The following is a 22,631-nucleotide window of genomic DNA, read 5'->3' as shown; positions in this document are numbered from 1 at the left end:
TCATCTTGTTTGTTCTCAAGCCTCCCCAGGAAAGGGGGTGTAAGGACTTGGGGGGATATTTTGGGGGAAGATGTCTCCAAGTGGTCTCTTCCCTGATCCTTTGTTAAATCCTTGGTGCTGGCAGCAGACCAGGTTTTTGACCTAAGCTGGAAGAAATAAGCTTATAGAGTTTCATGCAGGTCCCCACATCTATACCCTAGAGTTCAGCGTGGGGAAGGAACCCTGACAGGTGGGTTAGTCAGATCACTGCTTTCACGAATGCAAAACATGTGCGCGCTTAAAACCTGGCAGGTCCAAATGAAAATAACTGTCACCAATGAGGTTTTTATCATCACCCTACTGCTCTGCCAAATTCACCTGTAAAATAAATCCAAGCGAGTGCTCCGTCACTACTGGGAATGTGGCCTTCAGTTACGACTCTTCTCATTCGAGGTGTAAAGTATCCCCGTGTATGACGCCTCTTTGTTCTCTCTTCTTTCCAGTGTCTGAAGGAGTGAACCAGCCGACCGACGACACGTGTTATGATACTTACACTGGCTCCTTCTACTCCATTGGAGAGGAATGGGAGCGATTGTCCGAAACAGGCTTTAAACTCTGGTGCCAGTGCTTAGGCTTTGGCAGTGGTCATTTCCGATGCGATTCATCTAGTGAGTAGCTTGCTGTTGTCCATCCCTGCAGACAGACTGCTCCATTCCGCGCCTAATTAGCACTCATGGCATGTTTGGCAGATGCAACGTGACCCAAACGTGAAGCAAATAAATGCACACACTAGTACAACGTTTGCATCATTGAATGATGGAAAACTGGTTAACGGTGGTTAAACTTTGCAGCTTATCCAGTACTGCTGTTCACTGTATAAGCAATGGTCCTGTTTGTATTTCTCTGTAATGCTTTTGTGAGGAAATTAACATTTTCCCTTCCATTGCTAGGTGAGTCCAGTTAATGCTTAAAAATGAGAGATTGGGTGTCTGAAGTAGATCAGAACAGTCATTTCAGAAAACACCCCTGCGTAATTAAATATATTTAATCTCTAAATCCTAACTTTATATATCAGCACAATGGATTTGATATAACTCTCATTAAGTTCAGTGGGCATGGGACCAAAGCCCACGGTTTGGTTTGGTTTGAACGTGCCGTCATAACACCTTGAGGCTGGCAGTCAGCATTGCCAAGCAAACAGCACCACTGCAATTGCGTTTAGTTTGAATCTTTGCAGGACTCGGGCTTAAGTAGACCATATTCAGAGGAAGGGTAGGGGATGAAACAAAGTCAGCGTGATTAAGTGGTTCTATAGGGCATGTGTCTTACTGATTTAAACTGTGCTTTCTATTACAAAGTAAGCAAAGCAAAAAGGGAATTTCTATGTTGTATGTAGCTTTGAGAGTAATTGCTACAAGGCAGACATTTTTTTCACAGGTCTAATCATTCTATTACATCATTTGGTACACAAGGTTTAACTGTTGTTTTCCCATTATGTGTGTGACATGATTATACTGTGTATTTACTCTTTTAAAAGACTAGTACATTTCCTCCCCTGCCCCTCTCCAGTGCCTGTTTGTTTAAGCTTCCTTTTTATGTAGTTCCAGGGATTCCCTACAAATGACATTTTAAAATTCTGTCCCACCCACTCCTTCCTGGAGCAGCTCCTCCACCTTTACCCAATCTAAAATGGCCTCTCCTCTGCTTAAAGTTCTAGTCTCAGATCAACAGCTGGGAAAAGGAGGGACAACTCTGCTCACATCCAGAGAGTTGTGCCCGTTTACACCCACCGTGGATTTGTTCCCCCTCCAGTTGGCCCAGGAAGCTCCACAGATCAATTCCCTGCCCCTTAAGCAACAGGCCTGTGTAGAGTAACCACCTGATTGTCATTCCTCTGGTTCATTCAGAATGGTGCCACGACAACGGGGTGAACTACAAGATCGGGGAGAAGTGGGACCGCCAGGGCGAGGGCGGCCAGATGATGAGCTGCACGTGTCTTGGCAACGGAAAGGGAGAATTCAAGTGTGACCCGCGTACGTCCTTTCACATTGACGTTAACTCTGTTTCAGGCTTTCATCCGATTTGTGCTCTTAGAATCTCACCCTTGTGGCACAGAGTGGGTGGAACCTAAGCACTGCTCAAATGGGCCCATTTTACTCTGTGTAATACAGCACCCCATGGCGGGTCAACAGCAGTGAGGACTGAAGCTAGGATCTCTGGATTTTAGAGCATGAACTAAAAGACCCTCCTCTGTTAGACAAGACTGTAGCAGGCTCATCAACCTCCAGGCCTGCCAACAGGGTGGCGCAAAGGGGAAATTGCCCAACGGCTCGCAAGATTTAAAAGGACCCAGGGGTCTCTGGCTACTGCTGCGGGAGCAGCGATGGTAGCCAGGAGCCCCAGGCCCTTTTAAATTGCCCGGGCGGGCCGCAGGGCTCCTACGGGTGCACCCGACTGCTCTGGCCCCGTGCTTTGGGGGGTCCCACGGGCCGGCGCGGTCGGTCTCGGAAGTAACGGCGTACCATCACTTCTGCCCCAGGCCCTGTCCCCACACCCCCAGGGACGCCGTGGCCCTGGGGCCCGGAATTGCTCTCGGCTGGCCAGGACAGAGCACTGCATTGCCTTACAGAGGATGAGTAAACTGAGTGCTTTAAATCAGTTGACTCCCCCAAAGCCAATCAATGAGTCATTGGCAGAACTGGAGATGGGAGCTCTGGCTCCTGGGTTCTTGCTCTAGCTGCCCCACCGCCCTACCCCCAAAGTCTTAATCCTTAAAAGCAAATATAGACCATGTGACAGAATCTTGCTTCTTCCTCTGATTCTCCGCAGACGAGGCAACATGCTATGACGATGGCAAGATGTACCATGTAGGAGAGCAGTGGCAGAAAGAGTACCTTGGTGCTATCTGCTCCTGTACTTGTTACGGAGGACAGCAGGTAGGCAGAACTAGTCTGGCATGCTAATCCTGATGTGATGATGCATATTATTGGAAAACCAGTGGGGGAAATGTGACCTTTTATTAATAGCTTGCTAAAACCTTAGAAGTTCAGGTTTGAGTCAGCAATTACATGACCAGGGAATGCTGGCACCTCTGAAATAAACACAATTTGAAAGGCCCTTCCCCCACAAAATCAGAGCTGAATCTTGGAAAAAGTCGGAGTTGGTTCCCTTTGTGCCTCTCCGAGCTTTGCAAACCCGTCCAGTACACCAACTAGAGGTTCTCAAACTCTGGCCACAGGCCTTGAGTGGTCTCTGAAGATAGGGGCTAGCTCATCCTTCTTTCCAGCTGCTGAATTATACATACTTTCCTAACACTTTTCCAGCTAAGCAGTTGCTGCATGGACAGCTACATGCTCACACAGTGCTCAGGGGAGAGGGACATACAGTTGCAAGTGGGGGAGGTGGTCATGAAATAGTCTCACCGTTGAAATGCAACCCACTCTGGCAAAGTCTGAGAACCCCTACTGCAGGCTTACTTCATGCAAGCCCCTACACCCCTCTCACCTGTGAATCAAAGGGTGTCCACGTTAGCATCACACACTGCCAGAAGAGAGGCTGGTAGCAAGAAAAGCAACGAATGGGAATGCATAAGGAGGAAGGTAAAGCAGAGACCAGTCCCTAACTTACACTTACCTTCTACTTCCTTGCGGTGTGAATCGTCACTGTTACACTGGTATCAAACTGGAGTAGCTTCATCGATTTCAGTGCAGGTTCCCCAGGGATGGAATCTGATTTGTGTATAAAGTATTAACTTCATCTGCCATGAGGATCCTTAAAAACCGTGTCTAACCGAGCTGTGTTCCTCAAGGGCTGGCGTTGTGACAACTGCCGCAGACCTGGTGCTGAGACGGCCCCCGACGGCTCTGCTGGCCACTCCTACACGCAGTTTTCACAGAGATATCACCAGAGCACAAATACTGTACGTATAGAGACCCCTTGCTCATTCGTTACCAGTCTTGCCTGGTGCGGGGGAGTGTGTATTACCTACAACTCTTGTTAATAATCATCATGGATTAGAACTGCTTGCAGAATTCCGTTTGTTCTGCAGTTGACGTAAAGCCTTGTTCAGCAAAGAACTTAAGCACGTGCTTAAATTTTAGGTGCGTGCTTAAGGCTGTTGATTATAAGGGGACTTAATCGCAGGTTTAAGTCTCACTACGTGCTTTAATACTTTGCTAAATTGAGGTCCTAAATAACGGTAGTTCTTTTCCATTCCAAACCGTCACATACTAAGGCAGATCAATAGAATGGTTTGCAGTGAGAAATCTAAACAGCTGCAAATGCAAGGAGTTTGGCTGCATTTCTCAGCCAAGATTAGAATCATAGAATACCACGGTTGGAAGGGACCTCAGGAGGTCATCTAGTCCAACCCCCTGCTCAAAGGAGGACGAATCCCCAATTTTTGCCCCAGATCCCAAATTGCCCCCTCAAGGATTGAACTCACAACCCTGGGTTTAGCAGGCCAAAGCTCAAACCACTGAGCTATCCGTCCCCCTACATTACTACATTATAGCACTTGTCTCTTACAGTACTGAGCACTAACTGGTTTCCTTTCCTCCTGACAGAATGTCAATTGTCCAATTGAGTGCTTCATGCCCTTAGATGTACAGGCAGACACACAACATCGACCAGGAAAGTAACAGCCAGCAAGTCTTACGCCACCACCACCAAAAATCTATTTACCAAGATGACCATCCAAACAGAGTGATGCTAGCAAAACCAGATCTCTAATAAAGAACGGCCTTCTGCTCCGGAGTCACTTTCCCAGCTTAAGCTCAACTCACAGCTTCTCCAAGCATCATTCTTGGCGCGTTTCAGACTTTTTTCTCATGATTGATAGCAGCGTGTATTGTTTTGTTTTTCTCAGTGTTTGATACCATTCAGTATTTTCAAATGAAAAAAGTTACTAAATTGTGAATGGGTTGGGGATCAAAATAATACTGGGGCGAGGGGGGTAAATGGGATGGAAGGCTCCCTTGCCATGCAAACAAAAACAACACTACTACCGTTTAGAGGAAGGAAAGTCCACTGAACACTTCTGCTTTCACCTAAAGCGTGCAGCCAGCAATAACCTACGTGACTGCATACCCCATCGCTGTGATATTTAAAATATGCACAGTCCTAATTCTTTCTAAATGACCCTATTGTTTTTCTAGCTGTATCTTTGTATCTCATACTGTTATTTATCAGTTTTGTTCCCCATCCCTCAAGTGTTTTTATATGGGAAAAAACGTACTGAAGAAACTTCGTATGCAGTTGACAAAGAGGAATTTGGTGTAATTATGATTGGTGATTATTTTTTATACTGTAAGTGCCAAAGCTTTACTACTGTGGAAAGACAACTCTTTTAATAAAAAGATTTTACAAACCAAATGCGTGGCTAGTGATTTTTATAATTTTTGTTGTTGCAATGGGGTTCAGGGAAAGAAGGTGTATGCGGAACTGAAATAGCTTTGCCTCTGGAAAGAAGACGGGACAGCCATCTTTCTGCAATATGAAGTTGAAAACAGAATATTTGTTGATCATTTTCTTAAAGGAAGTAGCATAGAAAAAGATTATCTGAAATTGCAGTAGCCCCTGGAGACACCAGTGGAGATCGAAGCCCCACTGAGTTAGTACAAACCCCATCAAGCTAGCACACACAGAGTAAGAAAGTGATTGAGAGAGCTTCAGGGCAGGGACTAGTTAGATGAGAGACAAAGGATGGGAGAAAAGAAGTATTATCTCCACTTTAAAGATGGGAAACTGCGGGACAGCACTTAAGGCCTCATCCAACAAGGTACTTTAAGCACACATGTCATCTCATCAATTTTAATGGGATTACTGACATGCTTAAAGTTAGCCATATGCTTAAATATTTGCTGAACTGGGGTCCAAGCGACTTGCCCAGCATCCCAAAGGAAGTGGCAAAGCCAGAAATTGAACCTACATCTCCTGAGATCAGGCCTATGGCGTAGCTACACTATCACCCATACAGACTAAGCATTGGGGAAGACGATTATAAATTACCTTAATTCATCTCTCATAACTGTTGATGGAGGATAATGTAATCACTCATTTCTAAGCAAGGGATGGAAACGTATAAGAGAGACCTGTCTCCATTTTACAGGAATTTACTGATTCATACTATTTCACTCTTCTTCCAAAAATGAGCTGCTCCATCTACAGTCCCGACCCAGCAAATTAAAAAAATCATAATGCAGAATACAGTTTGTTCAGACACTCTTGCTAGTAAAAGTGATCTCAGCTGTAACCTTTAGGTGTTACTGTAATACATATAAGGGAAGGAATTAATTTTATGGCACCTCAGCAGACATTGCTCATACTAAGGGATGACAGATATATTTATATATCTAAAATATGGGAACAGGACAAAGAAATGGACAACTGTATTTCTAAACGGGTAACAACTGTAGAATATTTGGAAGAATGTTTTGCTGTGTTCTTGGTAAGGGAATGAAAATATTAGTCTGATCAGTTATTCACAAACTTCCTAGTTTATGATTTATATTTACTGCTGAAAAGATGCATCCCTACTCCACCCTGTTGAGAGACTTTCGGGTGTTTACTGAAACAGCAGTTTTACATTCAGATATTCAGTTTTACATTCATCCAGTAGACTACCACAAATGTAAAAATATTATCTCTGTAGAACTTGTTTTAAAGCAAAGTCAGTTGTATTGCAATGAATTAAACTAGGACCCTTTGGTTTGTACTGTCTGCATTGCCAAAACCTCCAAGCTCAACACTTACAAGGAAATACTAAATGTGAAAGCTTCCCTCATGATTCCTGGAGGCAAATTCTGCTCTTAGCTATATAGGAGTTGCATTATTCAAGTCAATAGAATTACTCTGGATTTACTTATAGACTGAGAATGGAATCTGGCTTCTTGACATGAGAAATATGGCAATAGAAAGCAATTGTTTTAACAGATTTCTATCAGGCAGCTGAACTGTTTGCGACGAGTAAAACTGTTGCAGCAAGAATGAGCAGTATCCCAATGTTGTTCAAATATGATGAGCTAAATAAGTACCTAAAATATACCAGGGTTAGATCTACAGAGAGAAAATTAGTTTTCTTTTAGACTACATTTCCATTATTGTCTCTTTCCCAAGCTGTGTTGTTCATGTCCATCCAGACCTCACTAGAGGAATCGATGCCTTTAGGACCTCAGCTCCAGATAACCAGTTCTCTCTAGCTAACTTAGACACAATAAATCCTGCATCTTGGCAGGGGGTAAGACTAGATGAGCCTCTTCTAATCCTGTGGTTCTATGATTCAGAGACATAGGAATTGCCAGTCTTCTCCAGGATCGTATCTTTGCCAGTGGCCAATACCAGATGCTGCTGAAGAATCTGCAAGAAACCCCTGTAGTAGCTACTTATGGGATAAACTGCCCCCAGAGAACATTTCCACCTGACTGACCCCAGTTAGTCAGATGTTGGTTTATGATCTGGAACACAAAAGTTTATATCCCTTCTAAAGCTCCCATTTATTCTTTTAATATTCTAACTCTGGATATTCTTGTCACGGGGCTAAACGACGTATTTTGGGGTGCCCTTGCTAACTATTAGTCAAGAGAAGAATAGAGGTTGCAGAAAAAACTGTGAAATGCAAGCCATATTTTCTTGTTGAATTTTTTTTCAAAAGGGGAGGATGTTTATGTGATGATTTCATCCAGCTCTATTGCAGAATGGGACAACAAAACTGCTCGAGGACATCAAAGAGAAGGACTGGTAAGTAGAGCTGGCCAGAAAATGATTTCCCCACATGGTGAGAATTTTTCAGATTTCAAAAGACTTGTCCCATCTCAAATTGGGATAAACCTTCAAAAATCTCTACAATTTTCACAAACTGGCCATTTTTCTCTCTTTTCATTTGGGTCAATTGAAATGTTTCATTTGCATATTTTAAACATGTTATATTTCAAATTTGAGCTTTTTAAAAATATGCTAAATCCAGCTAAATTGCTAAACAAAGTCCCCAAAACTTTTAGCTGGAAAAAATGTAAAAAACGGGACATTTAGACAATTTCAGAATTCTTTTTCCTGCAGGCAGTGGTTGAAGCCTCATTGCTTCGCTCATTTCAAACTCACCTGGATAAAGCACTCACACCTACAGGGCAAGGAACGATCCTGCCTGTCCTGGCAGGGAGATGGACAGGGCAGATAGCCCAGGATTTCTCTTTCATCTTTAACAGCCATCACTCTGCAAAGGTAAACTGATGACAAGATACAGGACAAGCGCGCCTCGCCTGGAACCTCCCAACCACTGGGGGTGCTGCAACCGGCCCATCTCACACCCACAGTGGGACAGTACTGGCCAGGAAGGCACAGTTAGGGCAGCATGGGGGATGCACTGATCCAGCATCACCCCTGCACAGCCTTCGCTGGCAGGGCAGCCTTTGAGGCTGTGCTGATTAAAGCTGCCCCTTCAAACTGAAAGCCAGAAGGAAGGCAAGCAACGGTACTGGAGTCCCATAACTCCCATTTGTCATGCTATTCCTTGCCTTACGCGGAGCATCACAGCATGGCACTATGATTTCATCGAAGCTAGGATCACCCTGCAGAGATTATTAATTAAGCAAGGTCACAGGCTGGGACCAGACACTCCCTCTCCGGGTCAAAACACTCCGTGGAGTTTAAGTTCCACAATACAATAGAGACTTAAAACCACATCTGTGAGCTCCTCAGACTTGGATCTGTGGGGATAAACTCTGCAGGCTCGAGAGCAGCTGCTATTTATCCACTTTACTGCTCTGTATAGAGTCTATCACCTCTGAATTCAGCCAGGACCACTTTGGAATTTATAAGCTCTGTAGGGGAGGAAAACGAATTGGCTGAACGGGTCTGAGGTTTCCCCTGGCATGTACAATGTAGAGACAGCTATTGCAAAACTCTGAGCTGTGCCAGTGACAAAAATAAAACAGGTTTTAGAAGTGCAATCAAAAGACATCCCTTGGAATGTGCTGGCAGTCGCAAATAACCAGCATGTTACTTTGTTCACATTAGAAAAACTAGTGCAAATCTGGAGTTTAGCAATCAGAGTTCAGCATGACGTAAAGTGAACTGTACACATCTGAGAACAGAAGTAGCTCTAGGCAAGACACCTATGTATGAATTCTGAATTGAACTCACTTGGTAGGAGAACCAAGCATGTAAGATCACAGGAACTGGTATTTTCCCTTTCACCTCTAAGAAAGCAATTCAAGCCCACCCTTTGGCAAAAACACTAGCAGGATTTGGTGTATTGAATCTGAAACTACCTGAGGGCTTGTCTACATTACCTGCTGGATCCACAGGCAGCAATCAATCCAGCAGGGCTCGATTTACTTCATCTAGTCTAGACGCGATAAATCGACTGCTGAGCCCTCTCCCGGCAACTCCGGTACTCCACCAGGATGAGAGGCACAGGCAGAGTTGATGGGGGAGTGTAGGCAGTCGACTCACCGCAGTGAGTCGATCTAAGTACGTAGCTGAAGTTGTGTAACTTAGATCGATCCCCCCTCCCAGTGTAGACCAGGCCATAGGTGCCGACTTCTCCTGGCGCCGGTGGGTGCTCGACTGCCCTATGCCCCCGGCCCAGCCCCAACTCCACCCCTCCCCCATTCCAATCCATTCCCCAAAGTCCCTGCCCCCTCTCTGCCCCATTGGACTTCTTCCCCGAATCCCCACACTGGCCCCGCCTCCTCCTCTGAGTGCACCATGTTCCCGCTCCTCCCCCATCCCTCCCGGAGCTTGTTAGGCTGCGAAACAGCTGTTTTGCGGCGGCAAGTGCTGGGAGGTAGGCAGAGGAGCGGGGACCTGGCGCGTTCAGGGGAAGAGGCTGAGGTGAGGTGGAGCGGCGGGGGGGGGATGGGGAGTGGGGGGGGAAGCTTGGCTGCCGGTGGGTGCAGCGCTTCAGCCATGGAGCACCCATGGAGTCGGCACCTATGGACCAGGCCTCAGATACGGGACCAATTACATACTCTCAGCGGAAAATGAGGATAAGGGATGGGACATGTTGGGAGAAAGCTGCTAGCTCAAAAGCAATCTGTATAGTTTCAGTTTATAACAGATTTTTATCAATCCATTACAAATGTGGCTGCAAGGCAGGACTTTCATAGTGTTCCATCAGCATTTTAATTAATTGGAAAAATCTGGGCTATAAAATTTAACTCATAAAATGAAGACACTTTCCCCGAACACACAAAGAACGTGGAAGACTTCACACTCAATTCAGCCAGGAACCGTGTATTTATTTTCAAAAGAAAAATTCCTTTGCAAGTATCAGCTTCTTTTTGCTTTAATTTGCAGCCAGCAGCAGGGGCTTTGTTTGCTGACTACACAAGGACACTCTACGGCATGTGCAGACTGGGTTTCCAGATGTAACTGGTGAAGTTATGGTCACGGCTTATGCTGGCTGCGACAGCCCATGGTGGAATCAGTGATGGAACAGCCGAAGATTGGTGTGAATGAGAGTTATTCCCAGCTCATCGCATGCTTCGATCACAACTTGGTCAGCAGCTGAGCCAGATGGGGCAGCAATAAACTGTACTCCGCTCTGAACAGAGATTTGGAGAAGCTAAAGGTTAGTGATGAAAAGCAAAAACAACTGGATGAATTGTGCAGTGAAACTGGGATATATGGTACAACCAGCACAGACTTGTGCTCTTCTCCAGTCCAGACGGTCAGCCCGCAATTCACTGTATTCCTGCTGTGCAATTAAAAACCCATGGCTGGCCCGTGCCAGCTGATTTGGACTCATGGGGCGTGGCCTGCGGGGCTGTTTAACTGCAGTGGAGACTCCCAGGCTTGAGCTCTGGGACCCTCCCACCCTGCAGAGTCCTAGAACCTGGTCTCCAGCCCAAGCCCAGAAGTCTTCTCTAGAATTAAACAGCCTCTTAGCCCGAGTCATAGGGCACGGGCCAGCTGTAGACATACCCTTGGAGTCCTAGACATGATCCAGGACCCCACTGTGCTAAGTGATGGTCTCTGCCCCAAAGGGCTTACAAGCCAGTGAGTAAGTTACTCACATGACTAGTCCTGGACTACTCCTCACATAAGTAACTGCTTGCCAGTGTGAGTAAAAAGTTCACAATCTGATCCTCTGAACTTAACAGCATTAGCTGGATATTTTTTGGCTATATTTGTCATACTTTAACACTCCTTTAATTCTAGAGCCAACATCAATGGTGGTTATCGAACACCAGTTCATGGAGAACCACTGTGCTCCAGAAAAAACCTCTTCCAGAATGCAGCAGTTCTAGTTGGCACATTTCAAGCACCATGTGTAGAAAATGCAGACACACATTCCCAAGTGCACGAAATGAACAACTAAATAAAGCAAAAAGCACCCAGGTGTTTCCCTTACGTCACCCTGACATCCAGGCCGCACAATGACCCTACCTGTTTAGCTCGGTCCACATTATCCCTAAAAGGGAAGAATGCATCCGAGCTGAGGGAGACTGCATCCAGCTGGCCAATCCATTCCTTCTTCTCGGCCTCAGAGAGCTGTGCTGGGACCTCTTCAAACAGTGCCTTCCATTTAACCAGATCGTCACCCTGCAGGAACAGAGTCAGCTTACCCTGATGGCATTCCCTCCTTTTCCTGCTCTCTGACTATCACCGTGCCAGAAATGGCTTCTGGACCTCCCTCCCAGCCACCTAGTCATACGAGGGATGTCATCTCTTTTACATCCAAGTTCACACCTGATCTTACGTGATGCTCTGCTGCTGTGAACTTCATACCAGGAATTCATTAGATCCGAAGTGACTGTGGAAAGAGATTACCAACTACTGCTCCTGCTATCATCCCTGCTCCTCGCTTGTTTCTAGCCCATATGCTTTGCTTGGCCTGTTTGTGCTATGCCACTCTGTGTGTAAACACAGGACACACACAAACAGGATTTGGTATAAGGAGCTTCACACGTCTGATGAAGAGGAGCTTGCCTTATGAGTCACCTTCTTAAACTGCACTAATCCACCTCCCATACCACCCCTTTAAGCAAGCAGTTGTTGATGTATGGATGATTCACTAGGCTCCCATTCCAGCTGTTGGGTTTATACTTTAAAAGGGCATATATGCTTTACTGAGGCAGTCACTGCCTGCAACAGCCTGACCCAGTTTGATTCTGGGAATCCAAGCAGCCACAGAAATGAACTGCAAAAATCAGAGTGAAAATACAGCAGGAAAAGTTTAAGTGCCGACCATACTTTGAACCTTTTATTCTTTGTTTTTTAAGATTCAGAATTAATTTAGTACCTGTTGGAGACTGCCAGATAAAACAGCGCTGGAGACGGACATCCTCTGAACAGGTAGAAAGTCAATGCTCCCTTACACTGCAGCACACAGTGGATGGGGAAATCAGGAGACCTGGTTCTATCCCCTGGCTCTCTGCCACTGACCTGCCGTGTGACCATGGGCAAGTCACTTCTCATCTTTGTGCCTCTCCGGCTGCCCCTTTTCTCTACTTATAGTGGAAGCTCTTCAGGGCAAAGCCTATCTCTGTGTATTTGTCCAGCGCCTAGCACAATGAGGCCCCATGCTCAGCTGGGTCCTTGAGGTGCCGCTTCCCAGTAGTAACAGCCCTCCAGCTACCTCTGGCTGCAAAAGACTATTACAGCTTCGCTGCCCACTTGTGTACCTAGGATAATGATTGTGGGGACAGCGCCTGGGGTGTGGACATTGTGTCTTCCCTAGGAGCTGGACAGGGATTATTTTCACACAGGCCAAACAGTTCTCAAACTCGAATGACCTCTGGCCATTAACAGTCTGGACCTCATTTGACCTGTCCCCAAATAACTGAATCCTGTTACCCATCCAACCCTCCAATACGCTCGACTTTCCCCCTCTACAAAGTGACTGCAGGAGACAGATGGGTGGCTTCACTAACCAAAAGACCCAAATCTGGTCCCAGTTATTACCTCCAGTTTCTGAGGGGCTAAGAGTGCAACCCAGGAAGCATGCGCAGTGTGGTGTGAACAAGGAGAGGCTCCTCTCCCTCAACTACAATTCCTCTAGCCAATTAAAGAGTGTGCTGTGAAAGGGTACAGCTCTCGCGGGACAGAAGATCCGGCGCTGTGATGCAAGACTGGGATGAGAGAGATGGAAGGGGTAAAAAGGGGCAAAGGACGAGACCACCCACAAGATTCAGGAATCCCTACCCTGGTCTATTTATCAACACTGATCCCACAAGAAACAATTTGCAGAACCTCCTGGACGGTCGTGAGGGAAAATCCTGGCGCATTACCTCGCCGGTGGTCCCGGTGACGTACTGATCAATGGCGTTGGAGATCTCCGCCCTCTTCACTCCAGCTTTGAACTTCATGGCGAGCACTTGGGGGTGGTGTCTCAGCCACCAGTGGTTTGCTTTGTCGCCGGCAAGACGCGTGCAGTGGATTCGGGACTGCTGGCCTGCCCCTATGCCGATAACCTGCAGTCACGTGCAGAACACTGTAATGAACAGCCAAAGCACGTCCCCGCGCACTGCGACCTTTATCAGAGCAGCCCCAACCCCAGAACCATTATAAACAGACATGAAGGCAGAGAAAACCCTAAGCCCTTCATCCTGCAAATTGCATCTGGGACAGATCCCAGCACTCGTGACTTCACTGGGGCTCCATAACTGGGTTCCGTGTGGACACTGGGGTCTACCTGTGTGCAACAAGAAGCAGGATCAGGACCCAAGTAACCAAGACTGGCACTGTGTTGAGGAGAACAGGCTCTGTCCATATTGTCTTTACATGTCTCCCAGGTTCAACTGCTTATACTTTAATTCCCCACCCCACACTTATTAGTATCTCTCTCCGTTCTATTAAATCAACACTTTCTAGCCCAGGCACAAAATCTACTCGACCCGCCCTCACTACAAGGATGTTTGTTTCTCTCACCCATTCAGTATGTGCCCCGTTACTATTTATTATTTGTGCTACCATAGCACCCTAGTGACAGACCAGGTCTCTATTGTGCTAACAGCTGGAGAAATGAACTAGCTAAATTTTTCTTCCTGAATTCTACAAGTACCTTCTGCCAAGGGAGTTAAACTATCACACCAAAAAAAGGTCTGATGCAGTTCTGGCTTTCATTGAAAAAGCACTCTGTCTGTTCCAGGAATGACTAGGCCTGGTGAGAGATTCTAGCCAGCCTACCTGTTCTTGGAAAGAGAATTCAGGTCTGTGTCTAGACCACCTCTGGGTGTAACCCAGGAGCTGTGATCAGCATGGTATAAAACCACTATATAGCTTAGATGCAACTTCTGGCATATTACAAACAAGCCCCAGTCACGGCTGATAAGGAGGAAAAATCAAGTATTCAATCTGGACAACTGGCCTGTCAAATCAGAACTTTGCAGCTGCCAATACATTTCCTATTCTGCCATGTGCCAGAAAGAGCAGGATTTAAAAATAGCTACACACTAAACGTAGCCCTTGCTTAATGGGTTTGGAGTTTAATATGAAACCGGTCCCCTGGGGACACTGCCTCCAGGAGCAATGTTTGAAACGGGACCTTTTCAAGCCACCGAGAATGAAAGAGGCAGTGTATCTGCTTTGCCTCCTCAAGCCCTGGTCTTGTCAGACAAATTCTTCACTCAGCATACAGCTTTTCCTTCTCTCCCTTCAATTTGGGGTACATCCTGGAGTTCATATTTTTGCAGAATCTTCTGCTCTCCTGAACTATAAGCCCCGACAGCAGTTTGCCCTGTTTAGCTAAGTGTGCCGTTAATCCCACACCTATGTATGCCAGTCTATATGGCGGATTGTAAACCACAACCATTAAAAGGAGAAGGAACAATATTAAAATAAATTAATAATTTATTTAAAAATCAATTAAAATAATCAAATAAATAAAATTATTTTTGAAAAAAATAAGTAAATACCCCCCCCCCCCCCCCCGGAACTATGCTGCTGAATTCTTCCCAGACGGCCAGTCGCACTTTTGTGACACGTCTTTTGTCACAAGTCCTGCAGTCTCCAGACCCGCTGGCTACTCCTGCTTATAAAGCCCCAGCATGCTTTAGGCTGGGAATGTCAGTCGCACACCCTGCAGCAAGCCCCCCCCGGAGGATGAGGTACACTCCTCGTTCTACAGTATTGCCGGGTTCATGGTGTAGAAACATAGGTGTGATGTTTTTACACCTCAGTGAATTTACAAACCCCAGGGACACCTGTTTTGTTATGCATCCTGTTGCCCCCCCCTGCAGCAGAAAGCATGCTGGGAAGCCACATAGAGGAAAAGCCATTGAGCCACATGACATCTGGACATGGTGCAAAATGACAGGCTAGATTTTAATGTATACGTGCGCTGGCTGTCCCACGTAGCCTGGTTCTTTGAGGGCATTCACACACGGGGCCAGACTCGGCACACAATTACTACTGGGTATAGTGCTTACTATTGCTGGTCCCACAGCCTTCAGTATCATGTCTACAGCCGTGTGCCTGTCTGTCTGAGGTATTAATGTGTCCCCACATCACTGCAGTATCTGAGCATCTCACAATCTCCAATGAAAGATCCTCACCCCACTCTTGGCAGTGCTATTAGTCCCATTTTATAGATGGGCACTGAGGTACAGAAACTACAGGTCTTGAGGTGCCTAATGTCCACGGATTTTAGGGGCCTTGTGGATGGCCTGCCTACCCACACTGGAGGGGAATGGGTTAATGTAGGCCTGAGAGGCCAATTAATCCACCTGGAGGGCAAGCCAGGCCTAACGAAAGATGAAGCCCAGCTGTGGAGAAGCTGGGTGATGGGAAAAGAGAGGCCGTCTGGAGCAGAAAGAGACTGCAGGGAGGTAGTGTACAACTCTGTAGTCACTCTTGGTAGTGGAGAGCCCTGAAGAGAACAGGAAGGAGCCTGGAGGACCATGATGAAGCCCGGTGGAGGTGAGATCATGAGAAGACACAGGATTGGAGCAAGCTCTGGGGGGGGAGCCTGAAGAAAGGCTACTGGTGGGAAGGAGTCCAGGAAAGCAGCAGCAAGGTATCTGACAGAGCACAACATGGCTGCTCAGCCTAGGGTCCCCAGACTGGAACCCAGAGTAGCAGATAGGTCTGGGTTCCCCATCAGCCACTGGGAAGGTGGCATGAAGCCCCCTGACAAAAGGGATGAGGATGATTTAAAGCCCTGAGTGAAGGGGTGCTGGAACCTTGGGGACTGAAAACCAGATGTAAGGATTGGGGTGACTGATTGTTGGACTTTGTTGTGGGGCTCAATGTGACTTCGGAGGAGGACCAAGCCATGAGAAGAGAGATCACCACAGGATTGGAGTGACTGTCAGCAGTGGATGCTAGAGAGGAAAGAGCTGCTGTGCCCACGCCCAGCCATGAGGGGGCGAACCAGTGGGGAGTCCACTCTTCTACATGCCTAAACACCTTGGACCTGAGCCTAGGTGACCTGTTCAAGGTCAAACAAAGCCTGGGGCCGAGCAAGGAGCTGAACTGTGGTCTTGAGTCCCACCAGGCCAGCCTCCCCCACAGCTGGAAGCTGAAGCCAGACAAATTCATACAGGAAATAAGGGGTAAATTGTTAACAGTGAGTAATTAACCACTGGAATAACTTCCCAAGGGTCATGTTTTTCCTAAGAGAAACACTAATGCAACCAGGAATTATTTCAGTGACATTGTAGGACCCGTGTTATGCAGGAGGTCGGCTAGATGATCAAAGTGGCTTTAGACTCTATGATCATCCTGTTCCTTTAGTTCTGTCTCTTCAATGGGACTGACTACCCCAGACTGGGCGCACAGCACAATGCATGGACACACATACACACAGATGCCCTTTGAAAAGTCTTATTAGGCTCCTGGCCCAGGGTAAGTTTTGTTTTGATGTACTGGTAAAGCACTAATCCCCCTCCTCTCATTTCCATTGCCATAGCAGGGGGTGGAATGGATTCTGTGCTTGGGCAGGTAGCTTTTCAGGGCAGTTTTGCAACGGGTCCTACTGAAAGGTGAACTGTCAGGCTGGAGGGAGGTTACCAGTGGAGTTCCTCAAGGATCAGTTTTGGGACCAATCTTTTTATTACTGACCTCGGCACAAAAAGTGGGAGTGTTCTAATAAAGTTTGCGGATTATACAAAGCTGGGAGATATTGCCAATTTAGAGAAGGACCGGGATATCATGGGGGGGAGGGATAGCTCAGTGGTTTGAGCATTGGCCTGCTAAACCCAGGGTTGTGAGTTCAATCCTTGAGGGGGCCATTTAGGGATCTGAGACAAAAATTGGGGATTGGTCCTGCTTTGAGCAGGGGGTTGGACAAGATGACCTCCTGAGGTCCCTTCCAACCCTGATATTCTATGATTATTCTATGATTATCATACAGGAGGATCTGGATGACCTTGTAAACTGGAGTAATAGTAATAGGATGAAATTTAATAGTGAGAAGTGTAAGGTTATGCATTTAGGGATTAACAACAAGAATTTTAGTTATAAGCTGGGGGCGCATCAATTAGAAGTAACGGAGGAGGAGACGGACCTTGGAGTATTGGTTGATCACAGGATGACTATGAGCCACCAATGTCATATGGCTGTGAAAAAAGCTAATGCCGTCTTGGGATGCATCAGGAGAGGTATTTCCAGGAGGGATAAGGAGGTTTTAGTGCCATTGTACAAGGCACTGGTGAAACCTCACCTGGAATACTGTGTGCAGTTCTGGTCTCCCATGTTTAAAAAGGATGAATTCAAACTGGAACAGGTACAGAGAAGGGCTACTAGGATGATCCAAGGAATGGAAAACTTGTACCAGAGGGATAAATACTGGAGAGGGAGAGAATTATTTAAGCTCAGCACCAATCTGGACACAAGAACAAATGGATATAAACTGGCCACCGGGAAATTTAGACTAGAAATTAGACAAAGGTTTCTAACCATCAGAGGAGTGAAGTTTTGAACAGACTTCCAAGGGAAGCAGTGGGGGCAAAAGATCTATCTGGCTTTAAGATTAAACTCGATAAGTTTATGGAGGAGATGGTATGATGGGATAACATGGTTTTGGTAGTTAAATATTCATGGAAAATAGGCCCAATGGCCTGTGATGGGATATTAGATGGGGTGGGATCTGAGTTACCCAGGAAAGAATTTTCTGTAGTATCTGGCTGGTGAATCTTGCCCATATGCTCAGGGTTTAGCTGATCACCATATTTGGGGTCGGGGAGGAATTTTCCTCCGGGGCAGATTGGAAGAGGCCCTGGAGGTTTTTCGCCTTCCTCTGTAGCATGGGGCACGGATCACTTGCTGGAGGATTCTCTGCTCCTTGAAGTCTTTAAACCACGATTTGAGGACTTCAACAGCTCAGACATAGTTGAGGTTTTTTGCAGGAGTGGGTGGGTGAGATTCTGTGGCCTGCGTTGTGCAGGAGGTCAGACTAGATGATCATAATGGTCCCTTCTGACCTTAGTATCTATGAAAGACATCCCCAGCTATTTCAAAACCAAAGCTCACAGGAAAGTGGAAACCCCCTTTCATAGTTTCTTCCTGCATCCATTAAGCCGACACTGAAGAGTTAACCAGATGGGCTAGCTTGGAGGACTGCTGTGCCTCAGACTTTCCGACGCAGCTAGATTGCAACAGATGTTAAAGCTATATGTCAAAGGCTGAGTAGAAAGAAATGAATAATTTGCCTTTTCATTCATCAAGATGAAATGACTTCACCTTTTACTGGAGCCATAAAACACACCTCCCCCAAAGAGTAAATGAAAGACCCAGGCTGTGGTCTTTCTTGGGCTGAGACTTCATATCATTTGTTCATAATTAACTTATTGCTACTGTGTTTAATAAATCCAGAGTTGAATATGAGCAATGTTACTGATGTCATAATATGAAATAACAAAAATACTGCCCAGCTTTTTTTAAATGGTGATTTTCTTCAGTACATCTCAAAAGCACTTTATAAAGTACGACCATTTTACAGATGGGAAAACTGAGCAAGTGACTGGCTGTGATGGGGCGGTTGCCCCTCACTGGCAGAAAAGGGGTTAAAAGCAGCCCTAGGGAAGCTGTGCTGGAGGCAGTCAATTAGAAAGGGGCTGAGAGGAGCAGCCAATCATGGCCTGGCAGGCCCATATAAAAAACGGCTGCAGGCAGAGCAGAGTTCAGAAGCTGACTGGAACTTGAGGGGAGAAAACCAGGCTCCTGGCAGGGGGAAGAATCATAGAATATCAGGGTTGGAAGGGACCTCAGGAGGTCATCTAGTCCAACCCCCTACTCAAAAGCAGGACCAATCCCCAGTTAAATCATCCCAGCCATGGCTTTGTCAAGAAGCCACAGCACTGAGGACAAATCAGTGCTGCAAGCAGGGACTGGGGGAACAAGAGGGAGCTCCTGGCTGTCTGCTAGGACCTGCAGGCTGAGGCCCTGAGGTAAGAGCAGAAGAGGGTGCTGGAGCTGCATGGGAAGCCGCCCCAGGACAATGGACTGCAGTTGCCACTGAGGGAAGTGGCTGGGTGGAGATTGCAGGTCCCCCAGAAGAGAGCCCTGAACATACACAGAACCCTGATGAAGTCAGTGGGGTTCTATCTGGCCACAGGGAACTACCTCCGCTGATGCAGTTTCAGCATCAGAGCTTTAGCTTTATTATTTCCCTGGCAACCTATGTAGTCTGGCTAAATTAAGAGATCTACTTTCATGCCTCTGGATTCATTCTGAGTAACGAGCAAAGTCTAATGCCCTCTTAAAGTTTAGATTATAAAGAATGTTGCAGTATATAGTCCCAAGTGGACAAAATACAGAGTGATAGCTGGAAAATGTCTACGATATTTAAAATAAAAGTTAAGATAAAAAGGTATTTTATCTTTAAGATACTCTGAATGAATGGAAAAGGGGGAAGCTTAATTGCATTTAATTTAGTAATAACGATCATACCCAACTCTCATATCAAGCTTTTCATCAGTAGCTATCTGAGCGCTTTACAGTGTTAACGTATTAATCTTCACAATGACACCATGAGGTGGTGCTATTAGCCCCCACTGTACAGATAGGGGAGCTGAGGCTAAATGACTTGCTCAGGGTCACACAGAAAGTCTGTGGTGGAGCAGGGAAATGAACTTGGGTCTCCCAGTGCTCTAATCACTGAGTCATCCTTCCTTTCCTGTGTCATTAAGGAGTGCAAACCAACATGCTGCCCAGTATTATAATGGTTGGTTTGGCCATTGCAGGAAAGCAGACAAAGTAAGGGAGAAGGTCCTTCCTGCAATTCTTGGTGACTGTTGGTTTACTGCAAATTAAATGACGGTTCCACAAATGCTTCTTCCCACCTCAATCTTCCCCAAGCCTAATTAGCAACCTGCCCTGCATGCAGCATCTGTTCCACTTACAATTCCACAGAAACTGAACTGGTTGAAAGAAATCATGGGTCACTGAGATACAAAAGCTCCTCTGTAAAAACTGAAAGAGGTGGGTTGTAGGTAAGGCAATCCCATGCGAATCAAAGGAATGGAAGTTGAGAGCACTCAGCACCGCGTAGGATTGAGCCAGTAGTCCAGAGACAGCACACATCAGATGCCTAGACTATGTCTTAAGACAGTTTGTCATGAATTATTGATCAGGTTTCCCTTCTCAGCTTCTACTTGGGGAGATGAACACTGAATATTCCAGGGAAGAAAGCTGATCTCAAAGCTGTGGGTAGGCGATCAGCACGTCAGTTATCTCCAGACAACACCGCATAGGGAATCGCTTCAGCTAGGTGACTTCTTAATTGGAATGCTACATGCAGGGACATAAGTTCTCCTCTATGTGTACCTCAAAAATAAGGGAGGGTGATGCCAACCCTTAGTCTTAAAAATCTATGAAATACCCTCTGGGATTCTATCTAGTCTGACCTCCTAAATAACACAGGCACAGAACTTCACCAGGTGATTCCTGCATCAAGCCCATGAAGGAGTGTATTTTAGAAACATTCAATTTTGATTTAAAGACGGCAAGTGATAGAGAACCCACTGGTTAATTACACTCACTAGTAAAAGAAAAAGCCTTATTTCTAGTCTGAAATTGTGTAGCTTCTGCTTCCAGCCATCAGATCTTGATCTTTCCATTAAAATAAAGGCAGAGTGTCCAATAACAACCAAGAGGAGAAACATGTATGCTTGGCTAAGAGATTTCCCCATGAATGTGCATTAGCAAATTATCAAGCAAACCTAGGGCAATGAACCAGCTGGAATTCTGCTTATACAAACATGATTCTAGCCCACTTCTCACCCATCACAAGGGCCTTTTCACATACACATGGGACATGCAGTACTCCAACCACTGCAGAAATATCTGCAGTAGCACATTAAGATCACCAGTAAAAAGGCACCAGGGGTTGATGGGGCTGCTGCGGTACTGAGTGAGCAGAGGGTGAAGAGGAACTCAGGCTAATCAGACCTTTGTCTTGGGGCAACCAGAATTAATGCTCTCGTAGATGGAGACCTATTTAAAAAGCCTCAGGGACAGAAAATGCCAACCTTCCAGCCAAACGACTTGTCAGAGCTATCAGAGTAGCAGCCGCGTTAGTCTGTATCCTCAAAAAGAACAGGCGTACTTGTGGCACCTTAGAGACTAAAATTTATTAGAGCACAAGCTTTCGTGGGCTACAGCCCACTTCATCGGATGCACAGAATGGAACATATAGTGAGACAGATTATATATACATATATATATATATACACACACACACATTATATATATATATATATATATATATACATATACACACACACACACACACACAGATAAGTTGGAAGTTACCACACAAACTGTGAGAGGCTATTTAGTTAAGATGAGCTATTATCAGCAGGAGAAAAAAAACTTCTGTAGTGATAATCAAGATGGCCCATTTAGACAGTTGACAAGGTGTGAGGATACTTAATTTAAGGAAATAGATTCAATTTGTGTAATGACCCAGCCACTTCCAGTCTCTATTCAAACCAAAGTTAATGGTATCTAGTTTGCATATTAATTCAAGCTCAGCAGTTTCTCGTTGGAGTCTGTTTTTGAAGCTTTTCTGTTGCAAAATTGCCACCCTTAAATCTTTTACTGAGTGGCCAGAGAGGTTGAAGTGTTCTCCTACCGATTTTTGAATGTTATGATTCCTGATATCAGATTTGCGTCCATTTATTCTTTTGCATGGAGACTGTCCGGTTTGGCCAATGTACATGGCAGAGGGGCATTGCTGGCACATGATGGTATATATCACACTGGTAGATGTGCAGGTGAACGAGCCCCTGATGGCTTGGCTAATGTGATTAGGTCCTATGATGGTGTCATTTGAATAAATATGTGGACAGAGTTGGCATTTGGCTTTGTTGCAAGGATAGGTTCCTAGGTTAGTGATTTTGTTGTGTGGTTACTGGTATTTGCTTCAGGTTGCGGGGCTGTCTGTAAACGAGGACTGGTCAGTCTCCCACGATCTGTGAGAGTGAGGGATCATTTTTCAGGATAGGTTGTGAGATCTTTGATGATGCGTTGGAGAGGTTTTAGTTGGGGGCTGAAGGTGACAGCTAGTGGCATTCTGTTATTTTCTTTGTTGGGCCTGTCCTGTAGTAGGTGACTTCTGGGTATTCTTCTGGCTCTGTCAATCTGTTTCTTCACTTCAGCAGGTGGGGATTGTAGTTGTAAGAATGCTTGATCGAGATCTTGTAGGTGTTTGTCTCTGTCTGAGGGGTTGGAGCAAATGCAGTTGTATCGTAGAGCTTGGCTGTAGA

At 45.9% G+C, this 22,631-nt stretch overlaps 2 protein-coding genes across 7 annotated transcripts in view; one reads left to right on the top strand and one right to left on the bottom strand.

The window, feature by feature from the left end:
- FN1 (fibronectin 1) overlaps positions 1–5,352 on the top strand; it is a 67,424-nt gene extending 62,072 nt beyond the window's left edge. For all 6 annotated transcript variants that reach the window (XM_073306736.2, XM_073306741.2, XM_073306740.2 and 3 more), the window contains 5 exons: positions 483–647; positions 1,887–2,012; positions 2,809–2,915; positions 3,788–3,898; positions 4,545–5,352. In XM_073306736.2, the coding sequence (XP_073162837.1) occupies positions 483–647; positions 1,887–2,012; positions 2,809–2,915; positions 3,788–3,898; positions 4,545–4,619 (584 nt within the window). In that variant the 3' untranslated portion in view covers positions 4,620–5,352. The remainder of the gene's footprint in view (positions 1–482; positions 648–1,886; positions 2,013–2,808; positions 2,916–3,787; positions 3,899–4,544) is intronic.
- A 4,844-nt stretch (positions 5,353–10,196) lies between these two features.
- Positions 10,197–22,631, bottom strand: part of ATIC (5-aminoimidazole-4-carboxamide ribonucleotide formyltransferase/IMP cyclohydrolase) — a 35,422-nt gene continuing 22,987 nt past the window's right edge. The window contains exons 14-16 of the mRNA XM_073306734.2: positions 13,212–13,394; positions 11,368–11,523; positions 10,197–10,522 (exon numbers count right to left, since the gene is read on the bottom strand). Coding sequence (XP_073162835.1) covers positions 10,403–10,522; positions 11,368–11,523; positions 13,212–13,394 — 459 coding nt within the window. The 3' untranslated portion in view covers positions 10,197–10,402. The remainder of the gene's footprint in view (positions 10,523–11,367; positions 11,524–13,211; positions 13,395–22,631) is intronic.

The sequence above is a fragment of the Lepidochelys kempii genome, chromosome 11 (assembly GCF_965140285.1).
Source record: "Lepidochelys kempii isolate rLepKem1 chromosome 11, rLepKem1.hap1, whole genome shotgun sequence".
Lineage (NCBI taxonomy): Eukaryota > Metazoa > Chordata > Testudines > Cheloniidae > Lepidochelys > Lepidochelys kempii.
This window is presented reverse-complemented; position numbering and strand designations above follow the sequence as displayed.